Below are 21,031 nucleotides of genomic sequence, written 5' to 3' on the forward strand. Positions count from 1 at the left end.
ACTCTGCTGCGGTGAGGCTGCACCTCGAGCGCTGTGTTCAGCTTTAGGCCCCCTAGTACAAGAAGGATATCAAGCCCCTGGAGTGTGCCCAGGCTGAGGGACCTGGGGTTGTTTAGTCTGGAGAAGAGGAGGCTCAGGGGAGACCTTATTGCTCTCTAAACCTACCTGAAAGGAAGTTGTGGGCAGCTGGGAGTTGGCCTCTTCTCGCAGATAACTAGAGATAGGACTAGAGGGAGTGGCCTCAAGTTGCACCAGAGGAGGTTCAGGTTGGAAATGAGGGGACATTTCTTCTCAGAAAGAGCAGTCAGGCACTGGAACGGGTTGCCCAGGGAGGTGATGGACTCACTGTCCCTGGGGGTGTTCAAGGAAAGATTGGATGTGGTGCTTAGGGACATGGTTTAGTGGGTGACATTGGTAGCAGGGTGACGGTTGGACCAGATGATCTTGAAGGTCTTTTCTAACCCTATGATCCTATGACTCTATGATCTATCACTAAAATCCCCTCACTTTACAGAGCCAGGCAGCTCTGTCCAGCGGGCACATCTGTAAAATATTTCTCAAAGCTCCTCCATTATTTCCAGACTTGTCCCGCCTGCCATAATTTACTCCCTTTGTGCCCCGTCGCCTTACCCACCTCCACAGCGCCCACCGCCTCCCGCCTTCAGCCATTTTCCGTCGGCGGAGCCCGCGAAGCCCCGGCGCGGCACCGCCGCGGGCGGCGCTTGGCCCCACCGCGCTGCCGTCGTGGGGCGGGGCGGCAGCGGCAGCCATGGCGGCGCCCGTCGTGCCGGAGACCGACAGGTAGCGGCCGCCCGGCCCGGGGCGGGACCGGGACCGGGACCGGGACTGGGACCGGGGTCGGCGGGGCGGGACCCCGACCTCCTCCCCGCTCACCTCCTCCCCCTCTCCTTCTTCGCAGCATCCGCCGGGCCGTGTCGCTGCTGAACGTCGTGGACCCGGGCCGCTTCCCGCGGCTGCTGTCCCGCCTGCTGCAGAAGCTGCACCTGAAGGTCGGGGCGGGCGGGCGGGCGGGCTCCTGATGGCCGGGCCGGGGCCGGGGCTGGGGCCGTGCCCCCAGGAGGGGCCGCTCCGGTGGGCAGCCGCTTCCCCGGGCCTTGCTGCGAGTGCCCGCCCTCATCCCGTGCTGCTGTGGCCATGGGCCAGAGCCTGGGGGGGTTCAGCTCGAAAATAAACCGTACACGGGCGTTTTTGTCACTTTTTCCAGTCAGATTTGTTTTATTTTACTGATTTCATTTACTTTTTTAATGGCGTGACAGAAGGAACATCAGGAGTCTGTTTCACCCCATGGTCAAAAAGTCAAGTGGAGTTTAAATCTGATTTTGACACAAAATGTTGCAGGGGGAACCATAAGCAAAATGTTAAAACAGAAATAATTTTGTTGAGGATTTCTTCCAAATATATATATATTTCAGTGTCATGTTTTGCATATTCCCTATTTTTTGTTTAGAGATAAATAAGAAAACAAACACAATTAGGGTTTACATACACCTAAACACTAAAACGTTTCAGGTTAGGAGTAGCGTTGACAGAAAATAAAACCTTATTAAAGGTTATAGCTCTGAGGCTGTAAGGGCTGTTTGGATTATTTGATTCAATTCCTAATTTCTCCCTACCGAAATTACTAGCTTGGATGCTGCTGATATTGCAGTGAGGTTTCTAATGATTCAGATAACATTTCCATTTTGATATTCTTGCTACAAACTCTGTAATCACTTAAATTTTTCTGTAATTGCCTCATTTTGCTTATTCTGACAGCTCAATTGCTTTTTTTGTTGAGCTTTGCAGTTTTGGCTTATTAAGTGGTCTAAATGTGGTGGTTGGATGTTTGTAGCATCAACTATTAGTAATTACATTTGAAAAGATGACAACATCTGCATTTAAATTACTCTTTAATTTACTGCAGTATAATAAACATAACTTCTGCGTTTAAAAGTACAGCACATTCTTAGTAATCTTCAGTAATATGGTGTGCTATATATTGTAAAAATCTGACTTTCAAAACAGCTTACATTAGGGCTTCATTTTCTCTATAACAGCGTAGGCATTTTTCAAAAGGAGTATCTGGAGTGGAAGAAGCCTGCATAAGTAACTACAAAACAGCTTTGCCTTCAGTTTTCTTTGGAATAGTGCACTTCTTACTTTTCTTATTTTTACTTGTAAAAGTTTATTGGAGACAATCTGATGTAGTCAAAAGATACGTGTTTCCTTAGTAGCTCTCAAGTGTAAGTAGAAAGCATTTTCTTGTGGTGTTTTTAAATTGATCGTGATAAAAGCACACAATATTTTGTAAGTTAAGTCTGATATTCAGTGAGATGAAACATTGTATTACATTGTATTTTTCTGCTGGAAAAGGGCTTTTCTTTGTCCATTTAGAAAAACAGGACAAATACTATGCTTATAAAAATGGGGAGAAAGCTTTTCTATTGGCAAATATGTTTATGGCAGCCAAATAGAATGTCAGCAGTAACTATTTTTGTGCTTCAGGCTGAAAGTAGCTTCAGTGAAGAGGAAGAAGAAAAACTTCAAATAGCTTTTTCGTTGGAAAAGCAGGATCTTCATCTAGTTCTTGAAACTATATCATTCATTTTGGAACAGGTACATCTTTTTTATCATTGTGAGTTGTTAAATATATATATTTTTATCAGATTGTGGTTTTAAAAATATAGATGTGAAGCTAAAAAGTAATTTGTGAAAACATGTATCTATAGTAAATTATGCATGTCTTGTGGGCATGATTTTACAGCTTTAGTTTGCACACTTTGCTAATCTGAATTGGACTCATTGCATTTGTGGGATGATTTTCTAAACAAAGTAAATACAGATGATGGAAACCACCTCTGTATGACTGTGAGGGAAGTACTGGTACTTAGGTGTAGTCTTTCCTCTTATTTGTAGGTGAGCAGACAAACTGCTGTAGCTCTAGTGTCTGTATGAGTAGGTGAATGCATGATGTACAGCTAGGTGACTTGTACACAGAGGAGGATCGCTGTTTCTGCTGTGCGTTGGCACTCAGCCACCACTCAGGTGGGATGCCAAGATATGACACATTAAATATGTAACTCTATCTTAGAGGTTGTGACAGCTGCAGTGTTGTTGATACAATTCCATGCAAGTACAGTGAGTGCAGTCTGCATTGGGCATGCATACTGATGGCAATCAGGTGTGCCATGAGATGTGAATCGTCCTTTCCTGCACGTGTCAATTTAACGTGAGTTAGCTTAGTTAACATGTTCCACAGTATTAAAAAGAGAACAAACAGACAGTGAATCTATGAGAAGTTAAAAGAAACACTGGTCACATCCAGACTGGAATTTTGAATTTTTTTCTCAACCTGACAGGAGCTTACCTGTATTATTCTCTGGTCTTAATTTGACTGCTTTAGTATGATAATTATTGCAGATGGGTAGAAAGAGTAGTTGTGTGTCCCAGGACTTACTTTTTTTGCATCTAAAAAAAAAAAAAAAAAAGTACTGATCAGTCCAAAGAAGATTCCCAGGTGTAATACTTGTTACGTGAGGACTCTTCTATGTTCCAACTGATTGCTGCTCTTTTTTTTTTTTTTTTTTAGAATAGCTGCTTATCCTGTCAAAGCATAAATTTTTTAATAGCCTTTTGATCTATGGACAGATAGAAATAAGGCTGCTGCATGGTTTTTGCTGTATGTGTTGTGTTGGTTTTTTTTTGGGGGGGCAGGGGGTGGGAGGGAGATTGGGAGGATAGTGGAGTCCTGTTTTTAAAGTGGAGGCCAGTCAATGATATAGAATGTTTATCACTAAAATCGATGCTAATGTGGGTGTAGTTTGGAAAAGCTGTCCTTTTTTCCTGGTCATAATTGACTTTAAAGCCCAGATTTTTTTCAGTGATAGCTGCTTTAGCATATTTACAGTGGAGAAATATAGGGGTGTACCGAGATCTGGTCTACATATGCATTTTTCATAGTTTGTCTATCTCGTTTGGAATACTGCACTTTGAGATATAATTGGGATAGTTACACTCCTCTGTCTGCTCAGTGAAAGGGTTAATATGAACAGGAAAGTTGCTAGCTAATATCAACAGTAGAGTTGCTAGTAAAAATCTTGGGTGGATGTGATGGCCATCTGTGGTAGAATTTTGCTGGCACAACTTGTAGAACAGCACTTCAACAATAGCAGTTATTTTTCCTTTAAACAGGCAGTTTATCACAATCTGAAGCCTGCTTCACTGCAACAACAGCTGCAAAGTATTCACCTGGATCAAGACAAAGCTGAAGCGTTTGCCAGTGCATGGGCAGCTGCAGGTCAAGATACGATTGAAAAGTTCAGGCAGAGGGTTTTGACCCCTCAGAAGGTAATTTTTTTTTTATTTATATAAGAGAGTAAAGCTATATAGCTGTGTTTTAAAGCAAGAAGTCTAAGATACAAAATTCATGACAAGACAAGGTGCTGAAAAACAAAACAAGCTTATTAGGTAGTGGATAAATGTGGTCAGAGCACTGAAGTTCCATTGTATCTTTAGGTATAAATGTACACGTTTATGAGCAGGTATAACATCCTGTGATTCTTAATAAGCCTTCAGCTGCATTAGGAGGTGTGTATACAGAATGTATCAGTGTCAGACAGGATCAAATAGTTCCACAAAACTGTTGAACACTGGCTTAATTATTCTTGCTTTACTTTCATTATTGCTATATATCTTGCTAGTATAAGATTCAGTTTGTTACTCTATGATTTGTTTAGTGAAAAGTACATAGAAAATAGATTTGATAGGTAAGGAATACATGGTACACTGACAAAATTAGAACATAGTGTATACCAGCAGCTTTTACACTTTTGGGTGTAAAATGCGCATTTTGAGAAGACAAGACATGTCAGTGACAAAGTCTAAAGATATACGTGATTGCATTAGAGCTGATTTTTTTCCAAGTACTTAAACTTGATCATTTGGAAAACTGGGTAATTTTAGACACACAACTTGTAGATTTTTCTTATGTGCGGAATTCTACTAATTCATGCACCTAACTAAGAAAGTGGCTGATACTGTAAGTACACACACACACAAAAAGAAGAGTTGCACATAATATTCTTGGCTTCTGTTTTTTTTGAAATAATATTTACCAATGCCAAGCATACAAGTCCCAGAGGTTAAATGATTAGAGGTACACTGATTATATAGGTAAGTATGACTTTCCATTTGAAGGAAGTGAGCAATTTGAAAACGAAGTGAAATTGTAAGAGCTTATAAGGTTAATTTTTCAGAATACAACATGTGCACGCAGATTGGAAGGTAATTCTGAAAGCACTGTACCAAGCTGCTGTCCAAGAATTTTCTTAAGACAAACTGCGCAGTGATCTATATTTTGCTGCTGGGTTTTCAAAATACGAGAATCTAGCACAAACAGCTTTGATCATCATTTATTTGGAATTCTAGGTATGCTAAAACTTGTACCCTTTGCACCTGTGGTCCTTCTGTGACCTCCTTTGGGGGTGACACTTGTGTGTTTGTCTGTAGTTTAGTGTGAGGCCTGCAACATACAATACTTCTGGCGTGTGTTATGGCTTTGGAGACTCTTTGTGCCTTCACCACCATCTCATGTAATGAAATTACACTTTGCTGGTGCTTTACATCCCATATAAAGTAGTTTTAAACTATCATTTGTAATTATGCCTGCACAAAAGCAACTATAAAAATATAGTGTCATTTACTTTTTTTTTTTAAGCATGAAAACAGGTTTAAATCTATGTGTCTGCCTCTACATATGCTTAAAACATCATTTTCACCCTTTTCCTTTCTTTTCCTAGCCTGGATGGCAAGTTGAGTATCAGTTCAAGTATGAATGTATGCCTTAAGGTATAGTTTATTTGAACTGCTTGAATTTACATTCTCAGTATGTTTTGAAAAACCTGTAAAGTCTTTATTCTGTAGTCTGTAGTTTAGTGAAAAATGGTGAAATTCAGGAGAGCATTTCCATAGCCAGAGGATTAAATTCACAGAACTAATTGCTAAACACAGTATTTTTTTTTTCTGCTAACAGGGCATGTAAAGAGAAAATATTTAGGGATAATGGAAGAAGAACTTGTGATCTCCCTATAAGACACTACAAGGTGATTCATAAGATTATGAGTGTAGTAGATGGCTGCGTGAGCCTTTCATTTATTTCCTTCTGTATTCTGTAAGTAATTGTATATTAGCATGTATTTGCTGTATTATCTTGGTGCACATTGAGAAATAGTAGGCTAAGTATTGTCTTAAGATATATTGTAGTAGCAAACACTATAAATTTTCATCAGTACCTCTTGCATTACTTTTAAAAAAGTTGGAATACTGGAAAACACTTGGGGTATGATTGTTTTTTGATTGGTTTTACAATTCAGAATTTTAGATTGATTTAAAGATCATATGAGCTTCTTTAAAGAGGTGTATCTAATTATTAATATTCTCTGGAATGGTTAAAACATTATTTAAAAGACCTGGTCCCATAAATGTGCCCTCCATATATAAGTACTTTACAAACTTGTTTACGTGGCTGTGTGCAAATTCACAATTTGCTCACTTCTCCCACAGAAGGAATATGTATATATGGCAAAAGGAAGTGACAGTTCTCTTGTCATGCTTGTCAGCAACATAATCGCAAAATAGTTGAGGCTGGCAGAGACCTCTGGGGGCCATCTGGTCCAGGTCCTCAGGCAGGGCCACCCAGAGCAGCCTGCCCAGGACCATGACCAGGTGGCTTTTGATGATCCCAAGGAGGGAGACTCCACAACCCTTCTGGGCAACCTGTGCCAGTCAGTGCTCAGGCACCCTCGCAGTAAAAAAGTGTATCCTGATGGTCAGAGGGAACCTCTCATGTTCTGTTTTGTTCTCATTGATTCTCGTCTGGGCACTGGGCATCACTGAAAAGACCCTTGCTCTTGCAAAGAGGAGGATCTTTGCACCCCCCATTTCAGGTCTTTATATACATTGAGAAGATCTCCCTAAGCCTTCTCTTCTCCAGGCTGAACAATTCCAGCTCTCTCAGACTTTCCTCACAGGAGAGGTGCTCCAGTCTCTTCATCACCTTCACAGCCCTTTGCTAGATTCTCTCCAGTATGTCCATGTCTCTTATGTGCTGGGGAACCCAGAACTGGAGCCAGCACTCCTGGGTGTGGATTCACCAGTGCTGAGTAGAGGAGAAGGATCATCTGCATTCACCTGCTGGCAATGCTTTGCCCGATGCAGGCTCAGGACACCACTGGCCCTTTTTGCAGGAAGGATGTGTAGCAGGCTCATGCTCAAGATGGTGACCACCAGGACCCCCAAGTCATTTTCTGCCAAGCTGCTTTCCAGCTGGTTGGCCCCCCAGCCTGTACCGGTGCCTGGGGTTGTTCCTCCCCAGGTACAGGACTTGTTACTTCCCCTTGTTGAATGTCAAGAGGTTTCTGCCAGCTCATCTCTCAAGCCTGTCCAGGTCCCTCTGTATGGCAGCCTGACCCTCTGGCACCTCAACCATTCCTCCCAGTTTTTTGTCATCTGCTGACTTGCTGCAGGTATGTTCCTCCCCATCATCCAGATCATTATCAAAGAAGTTAAAGTGGGACTGGATCCGGTATTGATCCCTCAGCTACACCATTAGTTACTGACCTCCAACTAGACATCATGTTACTGATCACCACCCTCAAAGTCTGGCCATTCAGGCATGTTTTGGTCCATCTTACTGTCTCCTCATCCAGCCTGTACTTCATCAACTTCTCTGTTAGAGTGTTAGGGGAGATGTTGTTGAAAGCCTTTCTGAAGTCAAAGTAAACAATATAACTGCTTTTACCTTGTCTACCAAGCCAGGTGTTTCATCATAGAGGCTTATCAGGTTGCTCAAACATCAATTTCCTATTGTGGACCCATGCTGGCTACTCCAGGTCACCCTTTTTGTTCTTTATGCACCTGGTAATGGCTTCCAGGATTAGCTGTTCCATCACTTTGTCAAGGATTGAGTTGCGGTTTCCTAGCCTGTAGTTCCCTGATTCTTCCTTCTTGAGGATAGCACTGATGTTTGCTTTTCTCAGGAATTTTGAAAGTTTTTTTTCTTTCTTTGGTTTTTAGACTCAGATTTATTCATGTTCTGTTTATGGCTGAAGTTGGATTCATAATGATGCTTTTTTTGGTCAAATGTAGTGCCTTGTAGTTTTATTGTTGATTCAGATTCTAGGAATTTAGGAGTTACTGTATGGAATGAGAATATCTGTTCATTGTGTCTCCTGCCTTTGGCACCTTAGCTGGAAGTGTAGCAGTAGAATACTGAAGTTAAGCTGTTTGACGGAAAATTATGTCTCATTTCATGACTTAGCTCTTTTACATCCCTAACACTGATTGTTTACCGCTTGTGAAATATCCTGCTGAATAAACACAGAAGTTTCAGTTTGTGTACTTGCCTGATTTCTGATTTTTTTACCACTTGAGTGCAATTTTGCTGAAGTGATATGTATTCATTTTTTTAAAAAAACAATATACCTGTTAGCTTTTGATTTAATTGATATTGCTTTTTTATTATGAGAAATAGTAAAGAATAATTTTTTTTTTTAAATCTACATAGTTTGATTTCTTACTCATTCTGTGGAATTCTACTTGAAATCCTTTCTGATATGTGTCTCTGACATTTCTGCTATATTTTGAAAGAAACTAATATGAATACAATACGATATGGGCTTACATTGAATATTAATGATGTTTTATGTAGTGGCTTTATAATATACATTTTTTCTTTCATACTATTAAAAATAAATATAGGTTTTCTGGTTGTCACTGCGTGTTTGGGAGGGACTTTTAATCACCTGTACAGGTGATGTGCAGGACTACATATTAATTTAGAATTCAGAATATATGTGTATAGCGTACAGAAGGAGGTCTAGACACTAATCATTCATTTCTACTTTTCATTCCTTTCTACTTTTCTTTTTCATTCATTTCTACTCTTAGGCAACATAAAATGGTTATCAGTTTTTTATTTGGAGGTATGCTTTGCACTTCAATCAAATGTTGGAACTTTCAGATAAACTGAAGGAGTAGCTGTGGATTGATTAATTTATGGCCAAAACTAGTGGGTAGCTCACTGTCCAGTATTCTTATTTCATAATACTAATAATTAGTTTGGCTCACCGCTCTTCTGGGAGACTAGGCTTGTATCATTTTCTCCAAAAAGCAAAACAAAACAAACCCCCCAACCAAATAACAACAACAACAAAAAAAACACCACCACCAACAAACCCACTAAAGCCCCAAAATCACTTACATTCTGTATAATTTTTTTTGTTACTCTGTAAATCTATATGATTTAAAAGGTAAGTCGACCTAAATTCCTCATAAGCTTGTTGTTTTGGGAAACTGTTCATGGTATCTTTAAAATATGCATAATAAAAAATATAGTCCTATGTTGCCAAGCAGGAGAAGTTTTTTATAGTATTCAGACAGCATTACTTAATATAATGATGTGTGGGAGTGCAACTAGTGAAATTACATTCCTAAAACTCTTGACAGAGCTGTCAGTTCTGTAGCTTGACTGACTGTTTGAAGCCATATGGGAAAAATTCTGAAAGCAGTATTCTCAGAAACTGGTCTTGCTAAGGGGTGTATTTGTAGTGCGAATATACAAAATTCCCTCTGTTTAAATGGCGGCAAGTCTATAGAAGTATTTCTCTGAAACACATGCATCCTAAGGTTGTTATGACAAAGAATAGGAGAATTGGGGCTGTTTGCTGTGTTTTGGGAAAAAATACTTTTTGATATTGGAAGAAATGCAGAATAAGGACGAATACAGCTTAAGCAGAAAGAAAATGTCTTTCAGGTTCTGTTTAGTTCTTGTTTCACTAATTATTCTTACAGTGACAAAGGTCACAAGAGAGTGTTGTCCCTATGGGCGTTGACACAATGAATTGTGAGCCAACTTGCTTTATACAATGCCATTACAGACAGTGGCAAAGAAACACAAATGATGAAAGATGCAGTAAAGACACAATTCTGTGCCTACTGAGATTCATTTCAATAGCCAGCTACAGCACAACGGAGTTGCTTTTATTATTCATAATAAAATATGGATATTCGTTATTTATTATTTATATTCCACTCAAACATTATTTTTAATAGTTTACAGTTTTTAGGTACTATTTTTTGAGGATTTCTTAGTGAGTATCTTCCTATCCTCCATACCCCTTCCATTCTCTACTAAGTAAGTGTAAACGGTACAGTTTAGAACGTACATTTTGAGAATGTTTACTGAAACGTTTCTGTTTTTACAGGCAAAATAGCTCTTTAAGGTTAGAATCGTGTGCTATGCAAATCTCATTTAGCTTCTTGTGTAATACAAACTGTAATTTTTTTCTTTAATATGTAAAAGAGCTTTAGAAATGGGGGGTTGATTCTGGTTTCCAGGCTTGAAATGACAGGTAATTACTAGCATATTTTTTGTGGCTAATAAGAATATGTATCATATCTCTAAAATCTGCCTGACTTCATCTTCCCACCAATGGATCCTGCTGTGTGTTCTTCCGCTAGGTAAAAGAGCCAAGCAGCTATCTTTTTCCATATAGGTGCTCATAGACTGGTGTACTTTTTTACTGCCTGTGTTCACAAGTTCACAGATAGAGCCAGACAGTACAACAGTACTTTTATTTTTTCCACAAAGTGAATCTCTAAATACTATGGATTTGGAAGCTGTTTCTAATGTTTGTCATGTACTCCCTTTCTGTTTGCTTTTAAGCTAGGTACTTATCAGGTAAAATACAGGTAAAGATGAAAACCTCCAGTAACCTAAATTAGGGAAAAGTCTTTTGAAGTTGTTGCTGCTTACCGCTAGACTTGTACCGATTTCATGTCATATTATTTCTTTTGTTTCTTTTCTTTTGAAGTTTACTGGTATTTTTGGTGTGTATCTTTTACTTTTTAAAATTCAAAGATTAAAGAAGTGAGGGAGGGTTATTTTGGATATTGAACTCAGAATTCTGAAGACTTTTTCTGGCATATGTGCTACATGAGGATTGCTGAAGAGAAACAAGACTTGATCCTTTCAGGAAAAAAGAAAAAATGAAATCAGAAGAAATTAACACCAGTAACCATCTAGGAGAGAGCCAATCTTAGATGAAGAATCCAGTTCATGTTACACACTCAACAATTTTTTTCCTTTTAAAATTAAATCTGAGTTTATTTTTCTGTTTTTAATATGGAAAAGTCTTAATCGTCAAATTCTTATCAGCGGTAGTTCAGCCAGTAGGGTGATGAATTTATAAAATACTGTATACCATTAATTTTTTTTATTGCTGTTTGAAATGTGGTAGAAGACTATAGTCAGAAACTGTATGAAACTTAAGTGAAAAGCCATTAACTCGTATGAAAAGCCATTAAAGCACACTTTGGCTTTGTTCTTCTGGTGTCTCCTCTGCACTAATATTGTTTTCTTAAATGTACTGGAAGAACCTTTAAAGGAGTTTATAGTTGAGTGCACATCATATACTGCACATTCTGAATTTGCCAGGTACCGCTTTAAAATGTCTAGTTGTTTTTGCTCACAATGGTATTATAAGATGCTGTTTCTTGAATCTTATTTCTCTAGTTACCCTATACCTACTTTTTGAAGCATCTCTTAAAGGTGGGTTTTCCTTTCCAAGTTACTCATTTCTGATATATAAATCAATTTCTTCTATTGTGTTCTCTCCTATAGCATTAGTTACTTAACTACTACAATAATAGAAGCTTAGAATTTAGAATGTTAAATTATCAATATTTACTTTGGACTTTATTAAAATAGCCTTTAAGCTAAGCGAACATTCCAGTATTAATGTAATGAAATTGTTGTATGTAAACTGATATAATACTGTTTTAGATGTACATTTGGTAGAAATAGATGAGGAAAGTGTAACTCTGAAAAATAATGATATTGCACTTGTGTATTATTTTGTTTTCATGTGGAAAAAGCCGTATAAAAACAAGTGTGTAGACCTTTTTCTTCGGGATATAAAAGGCATAATCTCCTGTTCAGTAATATTTCAGTTTTCACAACTATATCATTTTGAACTGAAATGCTTCTCAAAATAATAATTACAGTATTAGAAAATGAATTGGGTGGGTCTATATACCAGTGGAGCATGAAGCTAATTTCTGTATTACTACAGCCTTCCCACTTTTTCTGAAGTAGTTTGGGCCTCTGTGTTTTCCACAGAAAACTGGTATTTTCTGTGATACCTCTAGGGAATGAGTCAATAATAAGTTCTTTTTGGCTTTCTATTCCTATTACATGTTTAAAAAGAAAAAGAAGTAACTCAGATGAAGTCAATTACACTCCTTCATCTCGTCCTCAAATTAATCAGCCTGTCTGTGAAGGAAAGTAGTTACAGATGCATGTAAACTACCTTGAAAGGGCTGTCTACATTGAGTCAAACCTCAGAGAGGCATGAATGTTGGTTCTCATCTATGGAAATCTAAAGCGTTATTCTGTGCCATAGGATGCTGCCTGTAACCAAGAGTAGGAATGTCCTTATTAATCAAGTCCTTCAGCACCACTAATACTGCAGAAGAAGTAGTACTATTAGAAGTACTCAGATCTGTGCCAAGACTTGAATTTTTGGAAGGAGTGTTAAGATTTATTTTGAGTTCTGCTCAAATTAGTAATTGTGTCACTAGAGGCCAATTCAACTGAACTGATAGGTGCTTTATGAACTGGATGAGTAAGATTTAGTGTCATACCTTAATTACGTTAGTACACTTTCTTCTCAATCACAACTCTGTAATCTAGTTATTTTAAAGGGTGTTCTTACTGGCTCTTAATTCTGACTGTGGGCTACAAGCCCAGTTTGCTTTAAAATTCTCATCAAACCATATCACTCATGTTGAAAAGCTTCTGCAAGCCCTTAGCAACTTCAAGCTAATGAAAACCTTTTGCTGTCTAAAAAGGCATATGTTGTTGGGTATTTTTGTTGCATTTTTTTAGAAAAACAAAATCTAAACCAAAACCAACTGACAGTGAAAAACTTCCTCTCATATAGCAGTAGAAAACAACATTAAATAGGGATCCTTCAAATACCAACAAAATTATTGAACAATTGTATTATTTTTTTGGTTTTCAAGCATTACCAAATACAATGAGAGGAACCCTTTGGCAATTCTGAAAAATGCATGTACTAGACTCCCAAAATTGTATATGCTGGTTTGTTTGTTGTGTTTCTTTCCTATGCTGAGCTTTCATGAGCCCCATAAGCATAAAATTACAGAACAGTGCTACAAATTCAGAATGATTTCCACATTCCCTGTGCAAATGACTTGTTAACAAATGTTAAATTTGAAAGTCTGTTTTTCTCACTTTTTAAAAACTGTTTAGATATAACTCATAATTTTGAGATGTCTTTATTGCTCTTTGCTAAATGCTAATAAGCATTTCTGTCTCTCCCTTTAGAAATGCATACACTCATTTGTTTATTTGAAAGTCTAATAATAGATATGCCAGAAACTTTAACAAACATAATCTTTCCTGTAGAAAGTTTGTCTACAGTTGCTTGTTAAATCATGTTTAATATATAATGCTGATAAATTTTATTTAGCTGTATGTTCTGAAATTATGTATGTGTTCTGAATATATTGCTTTTAGTGTAACTGAAAACAGTGAATGTATGTTTCACTATTATGCAGAAGTAAAGTACATATTCTATGAAGGGACACCCTGGTGTTCTGAAAGCAGCAAATACAGCCAAGTGAATGGAGTGCAAGTCTTCATAATATGTTAAACTTCAGTTGTAGCGTGTTTGGCCCTTTTGTAACAATCTGAATTTCTGGCCATCTTAAAAACTGTGATCCTGTTGGTATTATGTGTCCAAGCAGCATTTCCAGGCTGTAAGTCTTGCAGATTCAGTGTTTTGTTTACTCATTGTTGCTACTGTTTTCTCTAAAGTCAGTGCCTACAACACTTTCTGTGAGACAAACAGATGCCAAGTCATGGATTACGCATGAAGGAAAAACAGTGGTTTGCATGGCATTATGACATCCTGTTTGCACTGTGCTGAGAAGTAAGCTGTTTGTTGCCACATCAGTGAGTTTTGATGGCAGTACTACTGATTTTCTGTAGTTCCTAATGATCTGTTGTGATATTGGATGACCTTCTGAAAGCTTTCCCTTCTAGAAGCAAGTAATTTCCCATTTCCAGTTTTCCATTTAAAATTAAAACAAAGTCCTTGTGGGTGCAGGGAATGTGATATCAATATACTTCAAAAGCCCCAAATTGAAAAATATCCATACTTTTCCCTGCTGGGGTATCTACTGAGCACTTAAACAACTTTTCCCTCTCCACCCTTAAAAATACTAGGCCCTGATCCAGAAGTTTAGAACAGCTAAAATGGAAAGTATTGGGAAGGATGTTTCAGGTGCTTATGTATTCTCTGAAATTCTATTTCCACTTTAAGTTCTCCCTTTTTTTCCTCAATTCTTTCACCTAGTTTCTTTTCTCAAATAAAGGTCCGTCCCTTTTTTTTTTTTATTTTTAATTTCAATGTGAGTTTGTTTCTCAGTCACTCTTGGTTGTATTCTCAGTCCTGAAGTTGCAGCCTTACAGCATGCCTCTTCTGGACATCCAGCCTGCCCTTGCTCTCAAAGCCATTAACTCTGATAGACTGGTTCATGTATAGTTAAGATGGTTGTTTTGTCCTTGATGTTCTTAGCCTAAAATCTTTTGCCAGAGAACACTTAACTTGTTTTCTCATTAAGTAGTATAAGATAAATATCCTTTCATCATTGAGAAAGGAAAAGTATTTTCATTTTTGATAACGAGTGTAGAAACATGTCATTTATCTGATTACTTGAATTTCTCCTTGTTTTCATTTTAACTTGCCGTAATGTATGTGGGCAGTCAAAAGTGAAAGTGGGCAAATGTGGTGAAAATATGTGGGAGAGTAATAATAGTATGTAAAGACATAAAGGGCCTTAAGTGATGAGGGAAATGGCGGATTCTGTTGATGTTTTTCTTGGCTTTGCAAAATTATCTTTTGGCTGGAGATCGTATTAAAGTTAGCATCAGGGAAGCTCTGAAAAGATCAGATCCTCTTGTATTAGGAGAACTGATGGCTTGCTGGTGTGAATCTGCCTCCAGGGCAGGTATAGATGGCCACAGAGAAGTGATATGTTTGTAGGGAGTGCACAGTTTATTTAGCAGTGTAACATCTTTTTTTGGGGCTACTGGGCACTGGAAGGAAGAGAGTTGTGCATAGGTTCAGAAGCCCAGGCAGAACAAAATGGATATGGAGGCAGCCTCATGTTTTTGTTGCTCTGAATGGTTTGCAGTAGGGTTCATAGAGCAGATATGAAGGACTTTCATATGTGTTTACTATTGGTTTTATTTACTATCTACATTTCTTCCTTTCCTTGTTTTCCAGCCTGCACCTGTTTTTTGTTTTCTAAACGTAACCCTAAGCTTAAATAAGTGTCAATGAAAACCTACAGAGATAAACAGTACCTTTTCAACAGTGTTTATTGTTGCAGTGGCAAGGTAGCTTGAATATATCCAAACTGCTGATAAGAAAATGTAAAAAGAAGCTAAAGGACTGCAGTAATGAGAACCGTAGCTTTATTTTCATGCTAGTTCTGGAGAAGTACTTCCCTTCCAATAAATGCTTCTCACATAACGTAAGTGTCGATGTTATCAAAGGTTCTGGTACTATATAGTCTCTTCCAATGTTTTATTTTCTGTAGCAAGTATCGTGTTAGAAGTGAAAATAATTTACAGTCCTTTAACCTTTTGAAGAAGTTGGCCCTAAAATATTTACCACCTCATGTCTTCCAAACGCTGTGCCTTGACACAAATACCATGCAGCAACATGTCACCGCTCTCAAAAGGTTAATTGATATTTCAGGATGTTGAATGTCTGTGTAAACATGACCACAGCCAAATACATGTTCTGTTTTTCTTTCAAGAACATAAATAGGCAGACTATTTTGAAGCCTTAGGCAGCATGCTATCCATTAATCAAAACTCATTCTCCTACAACTATATTTAGAACAGAAAAGACACATGGAACATGCAAAAAATGTAATTTTAAGGTAAAGCAATAATGAAAAAAGAGCTACTGCTGCTATACAGCTATGAGCTCCTACCACAATGCTGCCACATATCTTGTGTTTGTTCTGAGCCTTCTACAATATTCCGTGATAGATGTGTATTAAAAGTGAAATGGAAGACATAAATTTGAATTTCCTTACTACTGATGGCTTGTTTTTCATGCTACATACAGTACACTGTTTAACAGCTTTAAAAAAAGTCTTAAAAATCAGTCTTCCTAGGATATTGTCCTTGTCTCTAGTGGCAATGTTTTATAATCCTGGATAAGCTGCTTGCCTCTCTAAGCCTTGGTTTCTGTATTACCATAATAAAGTGTTTAAGTAAGTGATATAAAGTCCTTTCTAAATAGTGGAATGCTAGGCTTGAACTTCAGTGACTAGCTATCACATTCCAGAGCTTGCTCACTCTCTCCATGCTTGGCCGTAGTGGTTTGATGGATGCAGGTGTTTTATCAAAATAGCTGGTATTTTTTCCTGTTGCCTGCTTTGAACTGCTCCCATAGTTCATTTGTGTCCTTCTCTGTTAACCGTTATCAATATTGATAGGGTTCCTGAACTGAATTTTTCCTTCCACTTGATACTAAAACTTAGAGTAAGGCAAGATGCTGAGGTCTTTTTGTTCCAGAGAGAACCAGAGGTAATTTCTTTATTTACTTCGTTGAACTTTGTGGTGAGAAAAAGGTTTTCCATCTCTGTTGTTCTAGCATAATTTCCTGGTATATTTAGGAAAATTCCAAATGCTGGCTAGCTCAGGGTCCTTGTGTATTTGTCAGTGCTTTGTATGACTGACATAAGCACTTCCTCAGATATAACCATGCTTTTGGATTGAGCTGTACTTTTGAGTGGGATGGGTAGTGCCTTTATTATTTTGTTCAACCAATAGAAGGTCGGAAGAAATCAAAACAGAAAATTGGGATAGAAAACTAATCTGCTTTTAGGATTTATAAAGTTTATCTTGTAAAGAATCATTACTTCATAGGCTGTAAGTATAGTTACTAAAGCTCCACCTACCACAAAATGACCTAGACCAGATTTACAGCGTTTTAACTATGCCTGTATGTGTTACAAGCATGGTTTTCCTTGATTAAATTATTATTATTATTTTTTAACCACAGAATGAAGGCTGAATAGGCAATGCACAATGGTGGAAATATAAGTGGTATAGTTACAGTAAGTTTGGGATGTTCTGTCTTTGGGCCGTTCCCATGAAAGATGCTTTCACCATCCACTCCCTGTCCCATCTTTCACCTAGAGATTACTGTCACTGCAGGAGAACAGGACATGTATTGGCTTCTCTGTTGTGTTCCCTCTGCAGTGCCTCTGGGGTGGCTTTATGCTGTTGACTTTAGCTGAAGTGTTGGACTGGAAAGAGATTAACTGAGACATGGCAAGCTTGCATTTTTACTCAGTCAGCCACAATATTTACTAGCAGAGGGGGAAGAGTAGACTGAAAAACACTTGTATGGAGATTAACTTGCCAGATGGTGAGACTTTATATTTCTACTTATCTTTATTCAGGAAGGCTAGGTAGGTTATTTCTTGAAAGGCCTGTAGTTCTGTTCTTACGTGCTTTGTTTTTCTGTGAGGTATAGCTTGATAGTGTTTGAATATCATTTTAGATTAATGATTCAAAAGCAGTTTGAAATGTATTTTTAATACTTTTTGAAATGCATTAAGAGTTCTTTAGCACACATACTTAACTAGTTTTTGGCTTTTCAGTAGTAACTTTTTAAAAAGCAAGCCAGAAGTATTTTTGTTGTAAACATCTATATATGGTAGAATACACAAGTAGATCTGTTGGTTAAGAAATTAGAATTTTTAGGTAGATTAACATTTACTGGTTATTTATTTATTTATTTCCTAAAATAAATAGGGTAAAAATAGAATCCTCTACTTTAATCAATTTTTGCAAGAAGGAGGAATCCAACCTAGTTTCGATATTTAATTTTGTCTTACAGATTAATTCCAAGCACAAGTTACTTTTATTTTTGATGGTCACAGGCAGTTTGAACTGATAATAAATTTGGCAAGAGTTAGAAGCAAATCTGTCTTGGAGTCCAGGAGAATTTGCAGGATATGCATTGTATAAGAATGGTTAACATTTGTGGAGCACGGCATTGTGTTAGCTGACAGGCCATTCATAGATACTGAAAGTTGACCTCCCCAGCGTATCTACACTATCTGATTGTAATCTAAATTTGTGTTTTATAGCTCGAAACAATTGGATGGCAGCTTAATCTTCAAATGGCTGAGTCCATGCAAGCAAAGCTGAAATCTCCTCAAGCTGTGCTAGAGCTGGGTGTTAGCAATGAAGATTCAAAGGTAAGAAAAATGTACTTGGCAGAGTTGGAATAAATTGTGGTAATGGTCTTATGTTTGAAGATTTGATGCATCAGTTGGAACTATTGATCATCATTAGTCTCTCACCAGTGTTTTTCATATTTATATTTTGTAAAACTACATTATTAAATGACTAAGCAATTGGAATTGTGAAGTACTGATGTAATGGTATATACTTTATATACTAAGTAGATTGTGGAGCTGACAGCTGTGTTAATCAGCTCCGGGCTATGATGTAATGGAGAAATATCAGGAAATATGGCTATTTGGGGTCTATAAAATGTCTTTATATATATATTTTATTTTTAGCATTTAACTTGTGGTTGGTACTTAGACTTACGATGCCTAGCTCCTTTCTGCCTTCTACCACATTTGTAGTTACATAAGGTATTACTCGTCACTTGCAGCCTTTCTGTGCTAATGATGCATCTGTATGAATACACTGTGCAAAGCCACAGAAAGCCAATATTTGGAGATTTTAAGGTAAAGCCTTATATTCAAGGTTTTTATTGACTGATGGTGCTTCAGTGTCAAAACACACAAATGAAGGTCATTTTGATTCATGAAAGCTGTGTCTTAGGTTAGTTAGCATGTTCTAAGTTAAGCACATAAATGTTTGTTTACCTTATCTTGCTAATGTAAATTGGAGTCTTTGCTGCTGTGATACCTGTCAGACTGTTTAGCAATGAAGGAGTCAATATAAGGTTTGAGGGGAACAATCAGAACTCAGTTCTGCTTTTGTGTTGCATTTAATTTGCATCTTACTAATACAAGTGGAGTTTCTGATATGTGGTAGAATAAAAGAATACACGGCTTATGTTTATGCTTCTCACGAACACCTGCAGCGGAGTTATATTTTTTAAGCAGTTCACTGCTATCTATATTATCGAAAGGTAAATAGAGAAACCAGATATTTTATGCCAAACTGCATTGAACAGCACTGCATACAGATTCAAATCTATGACAGAATAATTATAAGAAAACATGAGAAAAACAGGATGTTTTCACGTGACAAAGAAAGTTTGCCTATTTTCTTTGCGAACAGAATTCAGCAAGTGGATTTTTTTGATTGTTTCCTCTTGATTTTTGTGGATATAGTTGAATATCCCTATAAGAATTAATTTGCAATAGTTACAAGCCTAGAAACAAGAAAAACATACCGATGTGTTCACATTTCAGACACTAAAATTTAAAAGTTCAGGTTCGTCTGAATATTATTAGTAGTATTATTCTAATAATTTTTTAATTGAATTATTATTATTACATCTTAGTAAAGAATCGGTTTGAGATTGGATAATACTTCCCTATAAACTGACTGAAAAGATTGAAGATAATTAGTTTTTGTGCAATATTTTGCATCATCGTGATGTTTTTGTAGAGTAAGTATTAAATTACCTGAAAATCCTAAATACTAGGTGGTACTTCTCTTTTTTTTCTCCCCTGACTTACGTATGTGGCTTTTGCACAGAAATCTGGCATGAGTTTAGTGCATGTGTTCGTAGTGATTAGCTGTCTTCATTTGTCACTAAACCTTTTTAATTTTTGTTTATTTTCTTTTTGCCTTCCTTTTTGTTTTTTCTCCTTTTTTTTTTTTTTTCTGAAATAGCTTGTGGAGGGAACTACTGATTTCTTTTTCAAGAAAAACAGCAAAATGCTGTTATAGGAGAGCTTTTGTGGTTTGCTCACTAGGGGACAGTAGTGCTCTTTGTCACACATCGCTATCTCTGCTTTTTTGAGGTAATATTCAGAATCAATTCTGAAGTCAGCAGTTGTGGGAAGCACTAAGTGTTTACATTTCTAATCAGTAAACAACAGAAGTTTGTCTTGTCCATCTACATAACTAGAGCCTATTATTAAAAAATGTACTGAGCAAGGTAAATGAAATTTGCCATTATTTCCACTTTCACTAACTGAAAGTAATTTGTACTAAAACATTAATGTTTACTACAAGTCACTACAATTAAGGACCAATTTAAACATTTTTTTCTCAGAAGCTGACATTTAAAATTACTACTTAAATTACTTCTCTATCAGAGGTGGTCAGAAAAACCTGGATATATGAAAGATACTTCTGCTTCATGAACTAAAATGAGTTAAGAGGATCCACTATTTGAGATATATACATAGAGTATTTTGTCAGCTTCATATGAAATGCAGAGTAGTGTAGGTATTATACCTTCAAAATTCAAAAGCAAGGTGCTCTGTATTTTTTTGTCAGGAGATTTAAGCTATTAAGTTTGCATTGTCTGGGAAATATTCTGCTTGTGATTAGTAGTAATTGCGATCAGATCACATGATTTTTGGTGACTGCTTCTTGTTTGTTAAATTTTGCGGTATGTTTATAATCCAGACTTTGAATTAGGTTTGGATCTAACAGGTATTTTACATATGTTGTGAAAAGCTTTTCACTGTGAGGGTGGTTAACCTCTGTAATGAGTTACCCAGAGGGGCTGCAGGGCTGCCAGCATTGGCGATGTGCAGGAGTCAACTGGAGAATGCTTTGAGGGATCTGACCTAATTGTGGAGCTAGCCCTGCTGCAGAACAGGGTTTGGGCCAGGTGGTCTGCCAAATGCTGCTTCCCAGATCAAGGTCTGTGGTTCTAAGCTGCTTTGCAACTTGGTGGCTGATGGGGTT

At 37.5% G+C, this 21,031-nt stretch overlaps 1 protein-coding gene across 7 annotated transcripts in view; it reads left to right on the plus strand.

Annotated features, from left to right (window-relative positions):
• Window positions 1-648: 648 nt before the first annotated feature.
• COMMD10 (COMM domain containing 10) overlaps window positions 649-21,031 on the plus strand; it is a 104,272-nt gene continuing 83,889 nt past the window's right edge. For 4 of the 7 annotated variants that reach the window (XR_014576927.1, XM_083818234.1, XM_083818233.1 and 1 more), the window contains exons 1-5: window positions 650-801; window positions 920-1,010; window positions 2,506-2,616; window positions 4,192-4,347; window positions 18,268-18,378. Coding sequence is in view for 5 of the 7 variants with exons in the window: in XM_083818234.1 (XP_083674360.1) it covers window positions 770-801; window positions 920-1,010; window positions 2,506-2,616; window positions 4,192-4,347; window positions 18,268-18,378 (501 nt within the window). In the remaining 2 variants the exon portion in view is untranslated. Of the gene's footprint in view, window positions 802-919; window positions 1,011-2,505; window positions 2,617-4,191; window positions 4,348-18,267; window positions 18,379-21,031 lie in introns of all 7 variants that reach the window. The other 3 variants (XR_014576926.1, XM_083818231.1, XM_083818235.1) reach the window with 2 other exon arrangements.

This window comes from Anser anser (genome assembly GCF_964211835.1).
Source record: "Anser anser genome assembly, chromosome: Z".
NCBI classification, from domain to species: Eukaryota; Metazoa; Chordata; class Aves; order Anseriformes; family Anatidae; genus Anser; species Anser anser.